This window comes from Chiloscyllium plagiosum, unplaced genomic scaffold (assembly GCF_037043375.1).
Source record: "Chiloscyllium plagiosum isolate Xiang-an unplaced genomic scaffold, Cpla_swu_hap1 HiC_scaffold_19, whole genome shotgun sequence".
Classification (NCBI taxonomy): domain Eukaryota; kingdom Metazoa; phylum Chordata; class Chondrichthyes; order Orectolobiformes; family Hemiscylliidae; genus Chiloscyllium; species Chiloscyllium plagiosum.
This window is the reverse complement of record NW_028270157.1, coordinates 77947364-77968200: the sequence shown is the minus strand read 5'-3', so window position 1 is coordinate 77968200 and position 20837 is coordinate 77947364. Positions and strand designations below refer to the sequence as shown.

At 49.1% G+C, this 20837-nt stretch overlaps 1 protein-coding gene across 2 annotated transcripts in view; it reads right to left on the bottom strand.

The window, feature by feature from the left end:
• Positions 1–4362: 4362 nt before the first annotated feature.
• The window catches only part of LOC148146823 (microtubule-actin cross-linking factor 1, isoforms 6/7-like), a 179281-nt gene continuing 162806 nt past the window's right edge, over positions 4363–20837 (bottom strand). For both annotated transcript variants that reach the window (XM_087996923.1, XM_087996925.1), the window contains one exon: positions 4363–5133. In XM_087996923.1, the coding sequence (XP_087853049.1) occupies positions 5080–5133 (54 nt within the window). In that variant the 3' untranslated portion in view covers positions 4363–5079. The remainder of the gene's footprint in view (positions 5134–20837) is intronic.

Genomic DNA, 20837 nt, shown 5'->3' with positions numbered 1-20837 from the left:
AGGCTGCCAGATTCTTATGAATAAGTTGGTAGTGCCTTCTTCAGCTCCATTTAGTTGGTTATCGTGGAATGATAAAAGGAGGGAATGAGATGGTAAGGGTTAATTTGTTCTGCTGAAATTTGATGTCCTGGGGGGTGGTTTTCTGTCTTGCAGGCAGGATGTGACATTCTAATCCTACTCTGTAAATACTGCAGTTAAAGGAATAATCTAATCTCACACTGTTTTCAGAAACAATCTAATCACCGGTGATACAGAACGGTCCAACTACTTGGAGCGTTCTGCGGCAGCGAGGCCAGGCCCATCCTTCCCAACACCGGGGACAGGTAGAGCCTCCGTACGTAGTGACACTTGGTGTTTGCGTACTGGGGATCCACACACAGCTTGATGCAGCCACACAAAGGTGGCCATCAGGGTGAAGGTGGCATTGGGCGTGCTTTTTCCCCTGTTGCCCAGATCTTTATACATGATGCCCCTTCGGACCCGGTCCATCTTTGATCTCCGCATGAAGTGGAAGATGGCCCGGGTGACTGCGGTGGCACAGGTTCTGGGAATAGGCCAGATCTGTGCCACGTATAACAATACTGAGAGTACTGATGACCAGGTTTTTACCCGCGATGGAGCGTGACCGTTGCTCTCATCTGCCTAGTTTCTGCCTTACTTTGCTGATACACTCACTCCTCCCAAGACTTGGCGTGTGCCCCAGCCCCTCAGAACCAAATACCCACCACCTTCAGCTGGTCAGTCTTGATGGTGAAGGGGATGGAGCAGAGGTGGGGAACTTTTTCATGTTGGAAGGCTGCATTATGTTAGTTGTAATCTAATATGGCCGCATCCAAGAAACTTCAATTATATATATTCTTCAAAATTCACATTATTTTGTAAAAGTCTAACTACGATGTACGAACTAACTAAAAAAAGACAAAGTTAATTCTAAAGTTAACTAACCTTTTTTAATGACTTTGTTCTAACTGCTTTTTGTAGGAAAGCATTTGAATATTTGGTTGCAGCATGGAGGTCTGCAGACCTCGAGATGGGTATCCGTCATTTGTGACCTTAAGGGCATCTTGACTTTGGTTAAGTAGGAGAATGTAGATTTGCAGCAATAAGTGGTTGTTGCCGAAGGCATGGGTATTCTATTGCATTTTTCCACATTTCAATCTGATCTTTCTTAGCGTCTTTAAAGGACTTTAAAAGGACTTTAAAATGTCATCTTCTGAGAGCTCAATCAATTCCATCTGTAGGTCTTTAGGAGCCTTGGAGACATCAACCAGGTCAGGTTGAAATGCTAATTTGAGTGTGATGTCATGATTCTCAAAGTCGGAGAACCTTTCATTGTATTGTCCAATTAATAAATCTATAACAGCTGCGTATTCTTCAAATGATTCGCAAGAAACCTCCTGTTCATCAATGACCTTTTGCTAACTGGGGAAAATGTTCAGCCGAAATTTCCTTAAGAAGAAGAGTTTTGAAAAAAAGATAGCTTTTTTAGAAATGCTTGGTTTTTTTTGCCACATTTTGTATATAGACCTAGTTTTACCTTGCAAAGAAATATTCAAATCATTTTGCTTTGGCATGACATCACACAGAAATGCAGCATTTCTATAGAAATCTTCTTTCATTAATTCGCATTGCTGACTCTGTTCTTCATAAAATTTAATTATCTGTTCTTGCAAAGATAAAATTTGTGCTAACACCTGTCCCTTCGATAGCCAATGTACTTTAGAATGATACGGTAGATCCGCACTGAATACCTCGTCACCCAACTTTAGCATGTTACGAAACTGACGATGCCATGTTGCATTTCACGAATACAGGTAACAATATTGGGTGGCACAGTGAACATAGAACATAGAACAATACAGCACAGAACAGGCCCTTCGGCCCACGATGTTGTGCCGAACATTTGTCCTAGCTTAAGCACCTATCCATGTACCTATCCAATTGCCGCTTAAAGGTCACCAATGATTCTGACTCTGCCACTCCCACAGGCAGCGCATTCCATGCCCCCACCACTCTCTGGGTAAAGAACCTACCCCTGAAATCCCCCCCCCCAAACCTTCCACCCTTCACCTTAAATTTATGTCCCCTTGTAACACTCTGTTGTACCCGGGGAAAAAGCCTCTGACTGTCTCCTCTATCTATTCCTCTGATCATCTTATAAACCTCTATCAAGTCACCCCTCATCCTTCGCCGTTCCAATGAGAAAAGGCCTAGCACTCTCAACCTATCTTCGTATGACCTATTCTCCATTCCAGGCAACATCCTGGTAAATCTCCTCTGCACCCTCTCCAAAGCTTCCACATCTTTCCTAAAGTGAGGCGACCAAAACTGCACACAGTACTCCAAATGTGGCCTTACCAAAGTCCTGTACAGTTGCAATATCACCTCACGGCTCTTGAATTCAATCCCTCTGCTAATGAACGTTAATACACCATAGGCCTTCTTACAAGCTCTATCCACCTGAGTGGCAACTTTCAAAGATCTATGAACATAGACCCCAAGATCCCTCTGCCCCCCACCTTACTAAGAACCCTACCTTTAACCCTGTATTCCACATTCTTATTTGTCCTTCCAAAATGGACAACCTAACACTTGACAGGGTTGAACTCCATCTGCCACTCCTCAGCCCAGCTCTGCATCATATCGAAGTCCCTTTGCAGCCGACAACAGCCCTCCTCACTATCCACAACTCCACCAATCTTCGTATCGTCTGCAAATTTACTGACCCACCCTTCGACTCCCTCTTCCAAGTCATTAATAAAAATTACAAACAGCAGAGGACCCAGAACTGATCCCTGCGGATCTCCACTTGTAACTGGGCTCCAGGCTGAATATTTACCATCGACCACCACTCTCTAACTTCGACCGGTTAGCCAGTTCTCTATCCAACTGGCCAAACTTACCACTATCCCACGCCTCCTGACTTTCCGCATAAGCCTACCATGGGAAACCTTATCAAAAGCCTTACTAAAATCCATGTATACTACATCCACTGCTCTACCCTTATCCACATGCTTGGTCACCTCCTCAAAGAATTGTAAGGCAAGACCTACCCCTCACAAATCCATGCTGGCTGTCCCTAATCAAGCAGTGTCTTTTCAGATACTCATAAATCCTATCCCTCAGTACCCTTTCCATTACTTTGCCTACGACCGAAGTAAGACTAACTGGCCTGTAATTCCCGGGGTTATCCCTATTCCCTTTTATGAACAGGGGCACAACATTTGCCACTCTCCAGTCCCCTGGCACCACCCCCATTGACAGTGAAGACTAAAAGATCATTGCCAACGGCTCTGCAATTTCCTCTCTTGCTTCCCACATAATCCTAGGATATATCCCGTCAGGCCTGGGGGACTTGTCTATCCTCAAGTTTTTCAAAATGTCCAACACATCTTCCTTCCTAACAAGTATCTCCTCTAGCTTACCAGTCCGTTTCATACTCTCCACTTCAACAATACGGTCCCTCTCATTTGTAAATACTGAAGAAAAGTACTCATTCAAGACCTCTCCTATCTCTTCTGACTCCATACACAGGGAGAAAGTGAGGTCTGCAGATGCTGGAGGTCAAAGTTGAAACTTTATTGCTGGAACAGCACAGCAGGTCAGGCAGCATCCAGGGAACAGGAGATTCGACGTTCCGGGCACAGGCCCTTCTTCAGGAATGGGCCTGTCCCCGAACAGTCCTGACTCCATACACAGTCTCCCACTACTGTCCTTGATCGGTGGTACAGTGGTTAGCACTGCTGCCTCACAGCGGCAGAGACCTGGGTTCAATTCCTGCCTGAGGCGACTGACTGTGTGGAGTTTGCACCTTCTCCCTGTGTCTGCGTGAGTTTCCACCGGGTGCTCTGGTTTCCTCCCACAGTCCAAAGATGTGCAGGTTAGGTGAATTGGCTGTGCTAAATTGCCCGTAATATTAGGTGAAGGGGTAAATGTAGGGGAATGGGTCAGGGTGGGTCGCGCTTTGGCGGGTCAGTGTGGACTTGTTGGGCCGAAGGGCCTGTTTCCACACTAAGTAATCTAATACTTATAACTTGTTGGAAATGTGTTGCTGGAAAAGCGCAGCAGGTCAGGCAGCATCCAGGGAACAGGAGAATCGACGTTTCGGGCATAAGCCCTTCTTCGGGCTTATGCCCGAAACGTCGATTCTCCTGTTCCCTGGATGCTGCCTGACCTGCTGCGCTTTTCCAGCAACACATTTCCAGCTCTGATCTCCAGCATCTGCAGACCTCACTTTCTCCTTATAACTTGTTGCAAAGTGTCACTTAAGATAGTAGATTTAGCACAGAGATTTTGCTGATGTAAGATACAATGAAAAGAAATGAGAGCATCTGGATCTGATAATACTTTTTATCTGCAATAAGCCCTTTTTATGTTTTTCTGTCATGGAAGGTGCACCGTCTGTACATACACTCACTAAATTAACCAAATTCAGTTTAAATTAATGACATTTATCTTGAAAGTTTGTAAAGATATCTATTCCTCGTGTTCTACCTGTAAGAGTGCCCAAAGCCAGTAACTCATTGTAGCAAATAAAATCTTCTGTTATGGCCCGAATGAAGTATAAAACCTGCGCTGAGTCAGTAGTATCAGTTGATTCATCCAAAGCGATTGAATAATATGTGTTTTCCTTTTGGAGTATTTGTTGGAGGAGTTCTGTTACGTTGAGGGCTAATTCATGCTGCCGATCAGTCATGGTTCTCCTTGAAAGAAGCAGTTGTTTGTACTTTGGAACATTATCGTGGTCTAAGCGCCCCACAACTTCGACAATACATTCTTTTACGATTTCCACATCGCTGAAAGGCTTCCCTCTTTTTCTGAGTATATAAGCTATTTTATATGTTGCTTCAGTGGCATTTTTTCCGGGTCTTAATACTGCTTGAAATAACTGTCTTTGCTTTTGCTTTTCATCTTTTAATTTCTGCAATGCCACCTTCCACACCTCTCCCTGTAATTTAAATACTTGTGGTCCTTATGTGTGGCATAATGCTGATAAGCATTATATTTCTTCAATGTTGATATTGCAGTATCATCCTATCTTTAGCAGACACAAAATAATATTGCAATTCCCAATCCTCATTAAAACCTGTTTTCTTCCTTCAGCGTTCTCTTGGTCATCTTTGACATGATGGGCTGTTAAGTGACAAAATAAAAAAACACAAATGTTGATACTGTTAGACTGTGTGTAACTATTCTCAAATTTCACTTCAAATGGAAAGTCACGTGCACTGTTGTCATAAGTTGATAAACACTGGCGTACTGGATATCCACAGACTCTCTCCAACCAGCCTTGGGTGATAGTGGCGCCAGTCAGGCGGGGGAGATAACGTACATTCTAGAGTCGCATTATAACTACATCATGAGCATAGCAGGTGCCGAAATAGCCCTTATAGCTTCCCAATTTTTTAGTCTGTGAGGATTATTTCATTGAATTTTCTTTTACTCTCTGGTATTTTAAAAACATTCACTTTAAGATCAAAATAAAATTAAAGGACAAAAAAGCTAATAAAAAATAATTTGTTCTGCAAAATTTGGATTCATTGAAAAGGCCACACACAATGACCTAGACGGAATGGGGCGATTGGGTGCAGCCGTTTTGACACGGCTGTTTGGGCGCCCGCTGATTTGGCGCAAGCCCATTTGGCAACGCACGTTTTGGCGCTAGGAAAAAAATTGTTGGTTGATTCATCATCATTCAAAGGTAGAACTTTAAAGATTTTTAAAACTAACTATTGAAATATAAAAACATTAAATCTGTTAATCACTAAAAACTGTAACGTAGCTTTTATTTGGTTCATTTAGTAATTATGAGCAAGGCTATTCAAGTACTTGATAACATCCATGTTTTCAAATCTAAGAACAATTTCATGTATCCTTCTATCTGCCTCTCTATACTGTTTTAATTTCTATGGTGGTTCATGCCCAGCTAGTAACCCTTCATAATATGCATCTCTACCTTTCTGTACTTTACACTGGCCATCTATTAATTTTCCATATGGTGGGAGGTTGCATGCTAAGTTCGTATTGTCATCAACGGTGGGCTGCCTCCGCATGATTGTTTGTGCAGTCTTTCCCGGTTAATATTCTCTGAAAGTTCTAAATCTCATGGAGAAATAGAGGAGTTTGTGTTCCATTTCCTCGTCTGGTCTGACAATCAACATATGTATCTTCAAACCAGTTCAGTAAATCTTGAAGTTCTTGCGGCAGTTCGGTCACTAGAGCATCCAGATATTCATTGAACTTGTTCAAAGGTACAAAGGCAAGCACAATAATCATTCTAGCTTTTAACCCAAAATCAGGGTCAGTGTTATACAAACCAGTGAACCCCAATCTAGCTAAATGTTTTTGCATATTTTGAGCTAAATGAAAAAAAGCATCCTTTTTATTTGGTCTTCAGGGAATATGTCCTTCATAGCACTGTGCGCAGCTTGTTCAAAATTGCAGACGATTGAAGTGGGTTTCAAATTGGGTTCCATTTCTTTCAATAACTAACATTCTCACATATGTGGTGCGTTGCTTGTTGGGCAAAAGAGCATACACTAAAAGGTGAATACCTCAGTGTTATTTTGCTAGAATTACATAAATCTGAGAAAAGAGGCTGGGAGCAATACTGAATATGCCATCAGCAAACCACATATCAGATGTCACTAAGTGTTGGAGCCAGCTCTGTCTTCCAAAGATTAATATCCAGTCGGGACCTGCTCTGTTATCACAGTAAAAAATTTTCTTCCACGCCTGGTTGAGGGATATATATTCTGTAGCATTCTGGCACAAATTGTTGCAAATTAGTTGGATTGGTGGGTGTGTTCATGACTGAATTACGCTTTCTGCATATTATTTTCCTCAAAGCAGACATATTAGGAATGACGAGGACGGCTAGACTAGCTTGGGATATGTCTGTCAAACATGCATTAACAACTACAGTCGGTGACTCGAGTCTCCTCTGCTCTCTTTATTTTAGTTTTCACAAGTATAACCTCTAATTGTGCAGCAGAAGCTTCATGTGAATGGTTGTTCAGCTCCCTCACCACCCCTCCAGCTTTAGTATGGACCCGTGCTTTGCACCGATTCTTTTTTTTATTTTATTTTAATTTTTTTTCTCTTCTCACAATGCCAAAATTTCAAGTTGCTGTCAACTTTGCTTCTTTTGTCAAAGACGTAGAGGAATCCATTTTGTTAATACCTCCTCAGTCAGCCATATGGATAAAACTATTAAAAAAATATAAAAAGATGGCAAAAGAACGAAACACTTGTGGCAGCGCAGCCGCGGTTAACTCAACTGAGGCTGAGGACTAACTGTTGCCTGAGCAAACGGCTAAACGAGGAGAGAGCTAGTTTTCCTGTTTCCATATGTACTAGCTCAATTTATACAAAGGAAGTGCAAACAGCAACGTACCTATTGGTCTTTTCAACGCTGCATGCTCAACCACTATATACAAAAATACTTAGTACAAAAAAATGCATGCAATTATATGTTTACATGCACAAATAGTATATTTATGTTGAAATTAAACTTACCTACACCATTCGATAAACATGCGTGGTTATTAAACATAACAGATGGTTATATAACAGATATATTGTAATTTTGTTACACTAAAGCTGTCCATACAGACAGATTTACAAATAAAGAAGTATTCTTAGTGCCAAAACATCTGTCGCCAAATGTGCTGGCGCCAAATAGGTTTGGCGCCCAAACGGCCGTGCCAAAACATACCAAACCTGGCCTAGAAGGCTGCAGGTTCCCCACCCCTGGGATAGAGGATTGGTAGGCCCAGTTCCTGAAGAGCATGGCCTCGCTCTTGCCTCGGTTGACCTTTGCCCCCGAGGCCCATTCAAACTGGTCACAGATGCACATGAGTCTGTGCACGGACAGAGGATCCGAGCAGAAAACGGCGATGTCATCCATGTACAGGGAGGCCTTAACCTGCAGGCCCCTGCTGCCAGGAATAGTCACCCCTCTCAGGCTCGCATCCTTCCTGATGGAGTCGGCAAATGGCTCTATGCAGCACACAAACAAGGCAGGAGAGAGAGGGCAGCCCTGCCTGACTCCAGGTCTGACTGGGAAGCTACCTGATTCCCACCCATTGATTGAGACTGCACTGACAATGTTGGTGTAGAGCAGTCTGATCCAATTAGCGATTCCCTCCCCGAAGCCCATTTTGGAGACAACGTCTCTCATATACGTGTGTGATATCCTGTCAAAAGCTTTCTCCTTGTCCAGGCTGATCAGGCAGGTGTCCACCCCCCTGTCCTGCACGTAGGCGATCGTATCCCTGAGGAGTGCGAGACTCCCAGCAATTTTCCTGCCCGGTACAGCACAGGTTTGGTCAGGGTGAATCACTGACCCCAGAGCAGACCTGACCCGGTTGGCGATAACCTTTGACAGAATTTTGTAATCCCCAGTCAATAGTGAGATTGGTCTCCAATTTCTGAGTTCCTCCCTCTCCCGCCTTCCGCTTGTAGATGAGGGTGATGATGCCTTTCCTCATGGATTCACTCATGGTACCTGCCAGAAGCATACTGACATACACCTCCAGCAGGTCCTGGCCAATCAAGTCCCACAGAGCGGAATAGAGCTCGACCAGTAAGCCGTCGCTTCCGAGAGTTTTATTCTTTTCGAAGGACTCGAGGGCCTTGGTCAGCTCATCCAGAGATAGAACACGGGACAGGCTAGACCAGCCACTGTCGTCTAAGACCTCCATGATGGAGGACAGGAATGACTGGGAGGCCGCGCTGGCGGTTGGCTTCGAGTCATACAGACTGGCATAGAAGGATTTGCTGATCCTCATGACATCAGCCTGAGATGACGTTACCGAGCCATCTTCTTCCTTCAGGCTGCTGAGCACGGAGCTCTCTTTGTGCACCTTCTGGATGAAGAAACATGAGCACGTTTCGTCTTGCTCCACGGAGCGGACCCTGGACCGGAAGATTATCTTGGAGGCCTCCGAGGCAAAGAGCGAGGCTTGTTGACCCTTCACCTCCTGGAGGTCCTCCGTGACATCGACCCTCATCGTCTGCAGCAGGTTCTGCATACTTGCCTGGAGCTGGGACAGTTTTCCCCGCCTCTCTCTTGCTTCCTGAACACCTTTTGAGGATGAAGAACCTCTTGATGTTCCCTTTTACTGTTTCCCACCAGTCTGCTGGAGACTCAAAGGAGGGGCTTCACGGTTCTCCAACCTGCGTAGTCCCTCTTGAGCTCCTCAATGTTCCCTGGGGACAACAGCTTTGTGTTCAGCTTCCACGTTCCCTTACCAGCCCGCTGCTCGTCCTGTAGGTGACAGTCGGCCAGCAGGAGGTAGTGGTCAGAGAAGAACACTGGCTTGACGTCGGTGGATCTGACCGAGAGCGTTCAGGACACAAACAGGTAATCTATCCTTGAGCGGATAGACCCGTCTGCCCATGACCAGTGTATCTACGCTGCGCTCCGTCTGCAGGGGCGCTGAAGACATTGTGCAGCTTGGCATCTTTTACCGTGTCCATCAGGGCTGTGGACATGGCGTCCAGTTTACTGTTTTTCCCCCCGCCACCCCACCACTGCTGGATCGTCCATCTGCATCAATGATATAGTTGAAGTCCCTGGCCAGAATGACCAGCCTGGACGTAGCCAGCAACAGTGGGAGCTGCTGCAGGACGGCCAACCGTTCATTCTTACCCGCTGGGGCGTACACATTAATTAGTCTCTAGAGCGTTTCTGTACATGACATCAGTGACGAGGAGGTGCTTGCCCATCTCCTTAACCTCAGATGGTGAAGTTTCCTCCTCACAACAGGATACCCAGGCCTGAGGAGCAGTTATCATTGCCCCCGACCAAACTGACGGCCCATGGGCCCACAAGCTCGACCATCTCCTGTAGCTGCTGTGGTGCGGTAACCCCCACTGCTGCAGAAACAGGACATCGGCTTCAATAGACAGTAGGTGCAGGAGTAGGCCATTCAGCCCTTCGAGCCTGCACCTTAATGTTGGCGAGGAAGGCCATCGTAGAAACACATCACGTAGCAGATTTAATGCCAAGCACGTTTAATACTTGGGATTTTTATCCCCATTTTTAACAGTTTTGAGGTTACCCATGTCCATTTGCCGCTGGTCCTGTCCCTCTGCGGTAGCTGTCTGCATCCCCCATGGTGAACATGAACTGCTAGACCCTCGCGGGTCTGAGGTAGCTGCCCAGCTCCTCACTGGGGCCATTTTCCCACTCCGGTGTCATCGGGCCGGGACCAGGGTTCGCACAGTCCAGTTCTATATCTGACAGCGGGGCTGTCAGAGGGTGGCTGCTCCCAGTAACCTGGGTACCTCCTGGCTTTCACTTTGTGGGGGGGTGGTCTTTACCAGTTGCCTCAGGAGGTTTGTCCTTTCTTGTTTGGCAGGTACTGCCCTCCTTTCTCCCCGCAGCGCTCTGTCTCTTCTCTTGGTGACGACCCCCCTTGTGCCTGTCCTCACCCTCCGAAGAGCTGTCTGTGTCTTCCCCGTGCAGCTGCCATTTCCCCCTTTCTGAGGTTTTGGCGGCCTGGTGGGTTTTCTTCCTCCTGTTTTTTACAGGAATCCATTCCTCTGCCTCCTTCGTTCCCTCCTCCTCCTCCATTGCGTCCGTCTGTCCTGTAGGAGCTTCGATCAGCAGCTGTACCTCCAGTGGCTGTCCTCTGCTCTGCTCCAGCCTGTCCTTCCTTTTGCGTGCCCCCAGACACTGTTTCCTTGCTGGTTTGTGCTGCCTTGCTGGTCTTTTGCGGTCCACCTCAGGCCACCTGCACATAGGCAGCGGCTCCTCGTCTTGGGCAGGCCTTGTACACGTGGCCCGCCTCTCCGCACAGATTGTACTTCTTGGCTTCTTTGCTTGGTTGGGTGACCCTCCTGCTTGCAGTTCCGACAGATAGTAACCTTATAGTCCGCCGAAATGTGGCCTGACCTCCCGCAGGTTCGGCACACTTTCGGCTGCCCTGCGTACGTCAGGTACCCTCTGCTCCCTCCGATAGCAAAGCTGGAGGGTGGGTGGAAGATGGCGTCGACCCTCAGGGTTACCCTGACCTGCCATTTGCTAGTCCAGATCCCGAAAGGGTCAACCACATCGGTGCTTTCTCCCTCGACCTGCACGTACCTTCCCAGGAAGGTCAGGACATCAGCTGCTGGAACATAGAGGTTGTACATATGAATCGTAATAACTCGACTCCACTGTGCAGGAAGCACACGCAACAGGACGGCCGACAAGGTGGAGAACAGAGGCTCCCCTTCCTTTTTCTTTGAAGACCTTGCGGAGCTGCTCACATTGCTTCACACTCCTGTCGGTGACGTCAAAGTAGCCTGCCCCAGGGAGGTCCTGCAGGCAGTACACATCCTACTTTGAATTTCAAAAATATGCTTTATTCATAAAATTATTTGGATCTCTATACAATTGGTCATGCCATTCTTGTGCACAGGCAGTACACATCCTTTTTGTTATTTCAAAAATATACTTTATTCATAACTACTTTGATCTGGACAACTGGACATGCCATACATATGTAAACATTCCATTTGTTTGCATACCGAAAACAGAGTAACCATTCCTATTTACAGGTCGGTACGATTACATTTTTAGCTGAGGCGCCAGCAGAGCCCAAATGACTACGTGGCCCCCTGTTCTTCTTTCGGCAGGCAGATGTTACACAGTGGTCTTTCCCCACTGCGCCTTGGCAGCAGCTGCCCCAAGCTTCAGCGCGTCCGTCAACACAGTCCTGGACCTTGGAATGTGCCAGTCTGCAACACTCGGTCGGGGTCAACTCCTTCAGCTGGAGGATCAACAGGTTTCGGACCACCCAGAGAGCGTCCTTCACCGAGTTGATGATCCTCCAGGTGCAGTTGATGTTCGTCTCGGTGTGCGTCCCGGGGAACAGACCGTAGAGCACGGAGTCCCGCGTCACGGCACTGCTTGGGACGAACCTCGACAAACATCACTGCATTCCTCTCCAGACTTCTTCTGCATTGGCACATTCCAGAAGGAAGTGTGTGACAGTCTCGTCCCCCCCGCAGCCGCTTCGAGGGCAGCGTGCGGTGCGGCTGAGAGTCCGGGTGTGCATAAAGGATCTCACAGGCAGAGCCCTTCTCACCACCAGCCAAGCCACGTCTTGGTGCTTGTTGGAAAGTTCTGGCGATGAGGCATTCTGCCAAATGGCTTTGACAGTCTGGTCAGGAAACCGCTTGACAGGATCCGCCCTCTCCTTTTCCCGAAGGGTCTCAAGGACACTACGTGCTGACCACTTCCTGATGGACTTGTGGTCAAAGGTGTTTTTCTTCATAAACCTCTCCACGAAGGACAGGTGATACCGAACGGTCCACCTACTCGGAGCGTTCCGCGGCAGCGAGGCCAGGCCCATCCTTCGCAACACTGGGGACAGGTAGAACTTCAGTACGTAGTGACACTTGGTGTTTGCGTACCGGGGATCCACTCACAGCTTGATGCAGCCACACACAAAGGTGGCCATCAGGGTGAGGGTGGCATTGGGCGTGTTTTTTCCCCCATTGCACCGGTCTTTGTACATTGTGTCTCTTCGGACCCGGTCCATCTTTGATCTCCACATGAAGTGGAAGATGGCCCGGGTGACTGCGGCAGCACAGGTTCTGGGGATAGGCCAGACCTGTGCCACGTATAACAATACTGAGAGTACCTCACACCTAATGACCAGGTTCTTACCCGCGATGGAGAGCGACCGTTGCTCCCATCTGCCCAGTTTCTGTCTCACCTTCCCGATCCGCTCCTCCCAGGTCTTGGCGCACGCCCCAGCTCGCCCCCCTCCACCCTCGAACCAAATACCCAGCACCTTCAGGTGGTCAGTCCTGACGGTGAAGGGGATCGAGGATTGGTCGGCCCAGTTCCCGAAGAGCATGGCCTCGCTCTTGCCTCGGTTTACCTTGGCCCCCGAGGCCCGTTCGAACTGGTCACATATGCACATGAGTCTGTGCACGGACAGCTGATCCGAGCAGAAAATGGCAACGTCTTCCATGTACAGGGAGGCCTTAACCTGCAGGCCCCCACTGCCAGGAATAGTCACCCCTCTCAGACACGCATCCTTCCTGATGGGCTCGACAAATGGCTCTATGCAGCACATAAACAAGGCAGGAGAGAGAGGGCAGCCCTGCCTGACTCCAGATCTGACTGGGAAGCTATCTGATTCCCACCCATTGATTGAGACTGCACTGACAATGTTGGTGTAGAGCAGTCTGATTCAATTACCGATTCATAGAACATAGAAAAATACAGCGCAGTACAGGTTACAGCAGGCACTTGGGGCTGTTTTCATTGGAGAAAAGAAGGTTTAGGGGTGACTTGATAGAGGTGTACAAGATGATTAGGGGTTTAGATAGGGTTGACCATGAGAACCTTTTGGCCCTCAATGTTGCGCCGATCCAAGCCCACCTAACCTACACCAGCCCACTATCCTCCATTTGCCTATCCAATGCCCGTTTAAATGCCCATAAAGAGGGAGAGTCCACCACTGCTACTGGCAGGGCATTCCATGAACTCACGACTTGCTGAGTAAAGAATCTACCCCTAACATCTGTCCTATACCTACCACCCCTTAATTTAAAGCTATGCCCCCTCGTAATAGCTGACTCCATACGTGGAAAAAGGTTCTCATGGTCAACCCTATCTAAACCCCTAATCATCTTGTACACCTCTATCAAGTCACCCCTAAACCTTCTTTTCTCCAATGAAAACAACCCCAAGTGCCTCAGCCTTTCCTCATACGATCTTCCTACCATACCAGGCAACATCCTGGTAAACCTCCTCTGCACCCGTTCCAGTGCCTCCACATCTTTCCTATAGTATGGCGACCAAAACTGCACACAATACTCCAGATGTGGCCGCACCAGAGTCTTATACAACTGCAACATGACCTCAGGACTCCGGAACTCAATTCCTCTACCAATAAAAGCCAGTACGCCATATGCCTTCTTCACCGCACTATTTACCTGGGTGGCAACTTTCAGAGATCTGTGTACATGGACACCAAGATCCCTCTGTTCATCCACACTACCAAGTATCCGACCATTAGCCCAGTACCCCATCTTTTTGTTACTCTTACCAAAGTGAATCACCTCACATTTACCTACATTGAACTCCATTTGCCACCTTTCTGCCCAGCTCTGCAACTTATCTATATCCTGCTGTAACCTGACACATCCTTCCTCACTGTCAACAACTCCACTGACTTTCGTATCATCTACAAACTTGCTCACCCAACCTTCTAACCCCTCCTCCAGGTCATTTATAAAAATGACAAACAGCAATGGTCCCAAAACAGATCCTTGCAGAACACCGCTAGTGACGGCACTCCAAGATGAACCTTTGCCATCAACTACTACCCTCTGTCTTCTTCCAGCCAGCCAACTCCTAATCCAAACCTCCAACTCACCCTCAATGCCACACCTCCGTATTTTTTGCAGTAGTCCACCATGAGGAACCTTATCAAACGCCTTACTAAAATCCATATACACCACATCTACCGCTTTACCCTCGTCCACCTCCTTAGTCACCTTCTCAAATAATTCAATAAGGTTTGTGAGGCACGACCTGCCCTTCACAAAACCATGCTGACTATCCTTGATCACATTATTCCTATCCAGATGTTCATAAATCCTATCCCTTACAATTCTCTCTAAGACTTTGCCCACTACAGAAGTGAGGCTCACCGGCCTATAGTCACTAGGGTTATCCCTACTCCCCTTCTTGAACAAGGGAACCACATTTGCTAGCCTCCAATCTTCTGGCACTATTCCTGTAGACAACGAGGACATAAAAATCAAGGCCAATGGCTCTGCAATCTCCTCCCTTGCTTCCCAGAGAATCCTAGGATAAATGCCATCAGGCCCAGGGGACTTATCTATTTTCACCCTTTCCAGAATTTCCAACACCTCTTCCCTACATACCTCAAAGCCGTCCATTCTACTTAATTGTGACTCAGTACTCACATTGACAACAATGTCCTGTTCCTGAGTGTATACTGACGAAAAGTATTCATTCAGTGCCTCCCCAATCTCTTCAGCCTCCACGCAACTTCCCACTACGATCCTTGACTGGACCTATTCCTACCCTAGTCATTCTTTTATTCCTGACATACCTATAGAAAGCCTTTGGGTTTTCCCTAATCCTACCAACTAAGGACTTTTCATGTCCCCTCCTTGCTGCTCTTAGCTCTCTCTTCAGGTCCTTCCTGGCTACCTTATAATTCTCAATCGCCCCAATTGAACCTTCACGCCTCATCTTTACATAGGCCGCCCTCTTCCCTTTAACAAGGGATTCCAATTCCTTATTAAACCACGGCTCCCTCACACAACCCTTTCCTCCCTGCCTGACAAGTACATACTTATCAAGGACACTCAATAGTTGCTCCTTGAACAAGCTCCACATATCAATTGCGCCCAAGCCTTGAAGCCAGTTTTCCAAGCCACGCATCCTAAGTCGTGCCTCACCGCATCATAATTTCCCTGCCCCCAGCTATAACTCTTGCCCTGTAGTGCACACTTATCCCTCTCCATCACTAGAGTAAAAGTCACCGAATTGTGGTCACTGTCCCCAAAGTGCTCCCCTACCTCCAATTCTAACACCTGGCCTGGTTCGTTACCCAGAACCAAATCCAGTATGGCCTCACCTCTTGTTGGCCTATCTACATATTGTGTCAGGAAACCCTCCTGCACACATTGGACAAACACTGACCCATCTAACGAACTCGAGTTATAGCTTTCCCAATCAATATCTGGAAAGTTAAAGTCCCCTATAACAACCACCCTATTACTTTCACTCTTCTCTTGAATCATCCTCGCAATCCTTTCTTCTACGTTTCTAGGACTATTAGGAGGCCTGTAAAAAATTACTAACAGGGTGAGCTCACCTTTCCTATTCCTAACCTCAGCCCAAACTACCTCAGACGGCGAGTCTTCATCCATCGTCCTTTCCACAGCTGTAATACTATCTTTGACAAGCAATGCCACACCTCCCCCTCTTTTACCCCCACCTCTGACCCTACTAAAACATTTAAACCCTGGAACCTGCAACAGCCAATCCTGTCCCTGTTCTACCCATGTCTCCGTAATAGCCACAACATCGAAGTCCCAGGTCCCAGCCCACGCTGCAGGTTCACCTACCTTATTCCGTATACTTCATGTATTGAAGTATACACACTTCAAGCCTCTCCTGCGCACTTTTATAGGGAAAAAAACCGACCCAGGTAAGCTTGCGCTACACCAGCTTCCGGGTCCGCACCGCGCTTTATTTAAATTTGAAAGTTTTTTTTAAGCCGTTAAATAAACGTCACCGAGCCTTCAAACAGCCCTTACCTGCTCTGCTGAGAGAGTGAGGAGGTCGGTACGATTACATTTTTAGCTGAGGCGCCAGCAGAGCCCAAATGACTACGTGGCCCCCTGTTCTTCTTTCGGCAGGCAGATGTTACACAGTGGGCTTTCCCCACTGCGCCTTGGCAGCAGCTGCCCCAAGCGTCAGCGCGTCCCTCAACACAGTCCTGGACCTTGGAATGTGCCAGTCTGCAACACTCGGTCGGGGTCAACTCCTTCAGCTGGAGGATCAACAGGTTTCGGACCACCCAGAGAGCGTCCTTCACCGAGTTGATGATCCTCCAGGCGCAGTTGATGTTCGTTTCGGTGTGCGTCCTGGGGAACAGGCCGTAGAGCACGGAGTCCCGCGTCACGGCGCTGCTCGGGACGAACCTCGACAGACACCACTGCATTCCTCTCCAGACTTCCTCTGCATAGGCACATTCCAGAAGGAGGTGTGTGACAGTCTCGTCCCCCCCGCAGCCGCTTCGAGGGCAGCGTGCGGTGCGGCAGAGAGTCCGGGTGTGCATAAATGATCTCACAGGCAGAGCCCTTCTCACCACCAGCCAAGCCATGTCTTGGTGCTTGTTGGAAAGTTCTGGCGATGAGGCATTCTGCCAAATGGCTTTGACAGTCTGCTCAGGGAACCGCTCGACAGGATCCGCCCTCTCCTTTTCCCGAAGGGTCTCAAGGACACTACGTGCTGACCACTTCCTGATGGACTTGTGGTCAAAGGTGTTTTTCTTCATAAACTTCTCCACGAAGGACAGGTGATACCGAACGGTCCAACTACTCGGAGCATTCCGCGGCAACGAGGCCAGGCCCATCCTTCGCAACACCGGGGACAGGTAGAACTTCAGTACGTAGTGACACTTGGTGTTTGCGTACCGGGGATCCACGCACAGCTTGATGCAGCCACACACAAAGGTGGCCATCAGGGTGAGGGTGGCATTGGGTGTGTTTTTTCCCCCATTGCACCGGTCTTTGTACATTACATCTCTTCGGACCCGGTCCATCTTTGATCTCCACACGAAGTGGAAGATGGCCCGGGTGACTGCGGCAGCACAGGTTCTGGGGATAGGCCAGACCTGTGCCACGTATAACGATCATGAGAGTACCTCCCACCTGATGACCAGGTTCTTACCCGCGATGGAGAGCGACCGTTGCTCCCATCTGCCTAGTTTCTGTCTCACCTTCCCGATCCGCTCCTCCCAGGTCTTGGCGCACGCCCCAGCTCGCCCCCCTCCCCCCTCGAACCAAATACCCAGCACCTTCAGGTGGTCAGTCCTGACGGTGAAGGGGATCGAGGATTGGTCGGCCCAGTTCCCAAAGAGCATGGCCTCGCTTTTGCCTCGGTTTACCTTGGCCCCCAAGGCCAGCTCGAACTGGTCACAGATGCACATGAGTCTGTGCACGGACAGCTGATCCGAGCAGAAAACGGCGAAGTCATCCATGTACAGGGAGGTCTTAACCTGCAGGCCCCCACTGCCAGGAATAGTCACCCCTCTCAGACACGCATCCTTCCTGATTGATTCGGCAAATGGCTCTATACAGCACACAAACAAGGCAGGAGAGAGAGGGCAGCCCTGCCTGACTCCAGATCTGATTGGGAAGCTATCTGATTCCCACCCATTGATTGAGACTGTACTGACAATGTTGGTGTAGAGCAATCTGATCCAATTGCAGATTCTCTCCCCAAAGTACATTTTGGAGTGGACATCCCTCATATATGTATGCGATATCCTGTCAAAGGCTTTCTCCTGGTCCAGGCTGATGAGGCAGGTGTCCACCCCCCTGTCCTGCACGTAGACAATCGTATCCCTGAGGAGTGCGAGACTCTCAGCGATCTTCCTGCCCGGTACAGCACAGATTTGGTCAGGGTGAATCACTGACCCCAGAGCAGACCTGACCCGGTTGGCGATGACCTTTGACAAGATTTTGTAGTCTGTGTTTAACAGTGAGATCGGTCTCCAATTTCTGAGTTCCTCCCTCTCCGCCTTCCGTTTGTAGATGAGGGTGATGATGCCTTTCCTCATGGATTCACTCATGGTACCTGCCAGAAGCATACTGACATACACCTCCAGCAGGTCCTGGCCAATCAAGTCCCACAGAGCGGAATAGAGCTCGACCAGTAAGCCGTCGCTTCCGAGAGTTTTATTCTTTTCAAAGGACTCGAGGGCCTTGGTCAGCTCATCCAGAGATAGTGGCTGGTCTGGCCTCTCCCATGTCCTGTCGTCTAAGACCTCCGTGATAGAGGACAGGGACGACTGGGAGGCTGCGCTGGCGGTTGGCTTCGAGTCATACAGACTGGCATAGAAGGATTTGCTGATCCTCATGATGTCAGCCTGAGATGACGTTACCGAGCCATCTTCTTCCTTCAGGCTGCTGAGCACGGAGCTCTCTTTGTGCACCTTCTGGAAGAAGAAACATGAGCACGTCTCGTCCTGCTCCACGGAGCAGACCCTGGACCGGAAGATTATCTTGGAGGCCTCCGAGGCAAAGAGCGAGGCTTGCTGGCCCTTCACCTCCTTGAGGTCCTCCGTGACATCCACCCCCATCGTCTGCAGCAGGAGCAGGTTCTGCATACTTTCCTGGAGCTGGGACAGTTTTCCCCGTCTCTCTCTCACCTCCTGACCACCTTGAGAATGAAGAACCTCTTGATGTTCCCTTTTACTGTTTCCCACCAGTCCGCTGGGGACTCAAAGGAGGGGCTTCACGGTTCTCCAACCTGCGTCGTCCCTCTTGAGCTTCTCAGTGTTTCCTGGGGTCAACAGCTTAGTGTTCAGCTTCCACGTTCCCTTACCAGCCCGCTGCTCATCCTGTAGGTGACAGTCAGCCAGCAGGAGGCAGTGGTCAGAGAAGAACACCGGCTTGACGTCGGTGGATCTGACCGAGAGCGTTCGGGACACAAACAGGTAATCTATCCTTGAGCAGATAGACCCGTCTGCCCGTGACCATGTATATCTACGCTGCGCTCCGTCTGCAGGGGTGATGAAGACGTCGTGCAGCTTGGCATCTTTTACCGTGTCCATCAGGGCTCTGGACGTGGTGTCCAGTTTACTGTCCCCCCCGCCGGATCGTCCATCTGCATCAATGATACAGTTGAAGTCTCCGGCCAGAATGACTGGCCTGGACGTAGCCAGCAACAGTGGAAGCTGCTGCAGGACGGCCAACCGTTCACTCTTACCTGCTGGGGCGTACACATTAATTAGTCTCACGAGAGCGTTTCTGTCTGTAACATCAGCAACGAGGAGGCGCCCGCCCACACTGACGGCCCATGGGCCCACAAGCTCGACCATCTCCTGTAACTGCTGAGGTGCGGTATCCCACACTCCTGCAGAAACAGGACATCAGCTTTCACGTTGGCCAGGAAGGCCAGTGTTGAAACACATCGCGCAGCAGATTTTATGCTGCGCACATTAATACTTTCAATTTTTATCCCCGTTTTTTTAACAGGTTGTAAGGTTACCCATGTCCGATTGTCGCTGGTCCTGCCCCTCTGGGGTAGCTGTCTGCATCCCCGTGCAGTACGCAAACTTCTGGACCCTCGCTGGGCTGAGGTAGCTGTCCAGTTCCTCACTCGGCCCATTTGGGTCCACGCTGTCTGTTTCTATATCTGACAGCGGGGCTGTCAGAGGGTCGCTGCTCCCAGTCACCTGGAGCTGTGTGGCGGTGGGACACTCCTGGCTTTCACCTGGTGGGGGGTGGTGGTTTCCCATTTCCTCAGGAGGCTCGTCCCTTGGTTGGCAGTTGCTGCTCTCCTTTCTCCTCGCAGCGCTCTGCCTCTTCTTTTGGTGACGACCCTCCTTTCTTCCGTCCTCACTCTCCGAAGAGCTGTCCGTGTCTTCCACCTGCAGCTGCCTTTTCCCCTTTTTCTGGGAGGTCTTGGTGACCGGGTGGGTTTTCCTCTTCCTGTTTTTCACCACGGTCCATTCCTCTGCCTCCTTCTTTCCCTTCTCCACCTCCTCCTCCTGTCCTGTCGGAGCTTCGCTCGGCAGCTGTACCTCTCCAGTAGCTGTCATCTGCTCTGCTCCGGCCTGTCCTTCCTGTCGCGTGCCTCCTGACACCATTCCCTTGCCGGTTTGCGGTGCCTTGCTGTCCTTTTGTGGCCCGCCTCCGGCCATCTGCGCGTAGGTGGCAGCCCCTCGTCTTGGGCAGGCCCTGTACACGTGGCCCGCCTCCCCGCACAGATTGCAGTTCTTTTCCTCCTTGCACTCTTTGGTCGGGTGGCCCTCCTTCTTGCAGTTCCGACAGATCGTGACCTTGCAGTCCGCCGCCATGTGGCCTGACCTCCCACAGGTTCGGCACACTTTCGGCTGCCCTGCATAAGTCAGGTACCCTCTGCTCCATCCGATAGCAAAGCTGGAGGGTGGGTGGAGGATATTCCCGCTGGCGTCCACCCCCAGGGTTACCTTGACCTGTCGTTTGCTGGTCCAGATCCTGAAAGGGTCAACCACATCGGTGCTTTGTCCCTCGACCCGGACGTATCTTCTCAGGAAGGTCAGGACATCGGCTGCTGGGACGTGGGGGTTGTA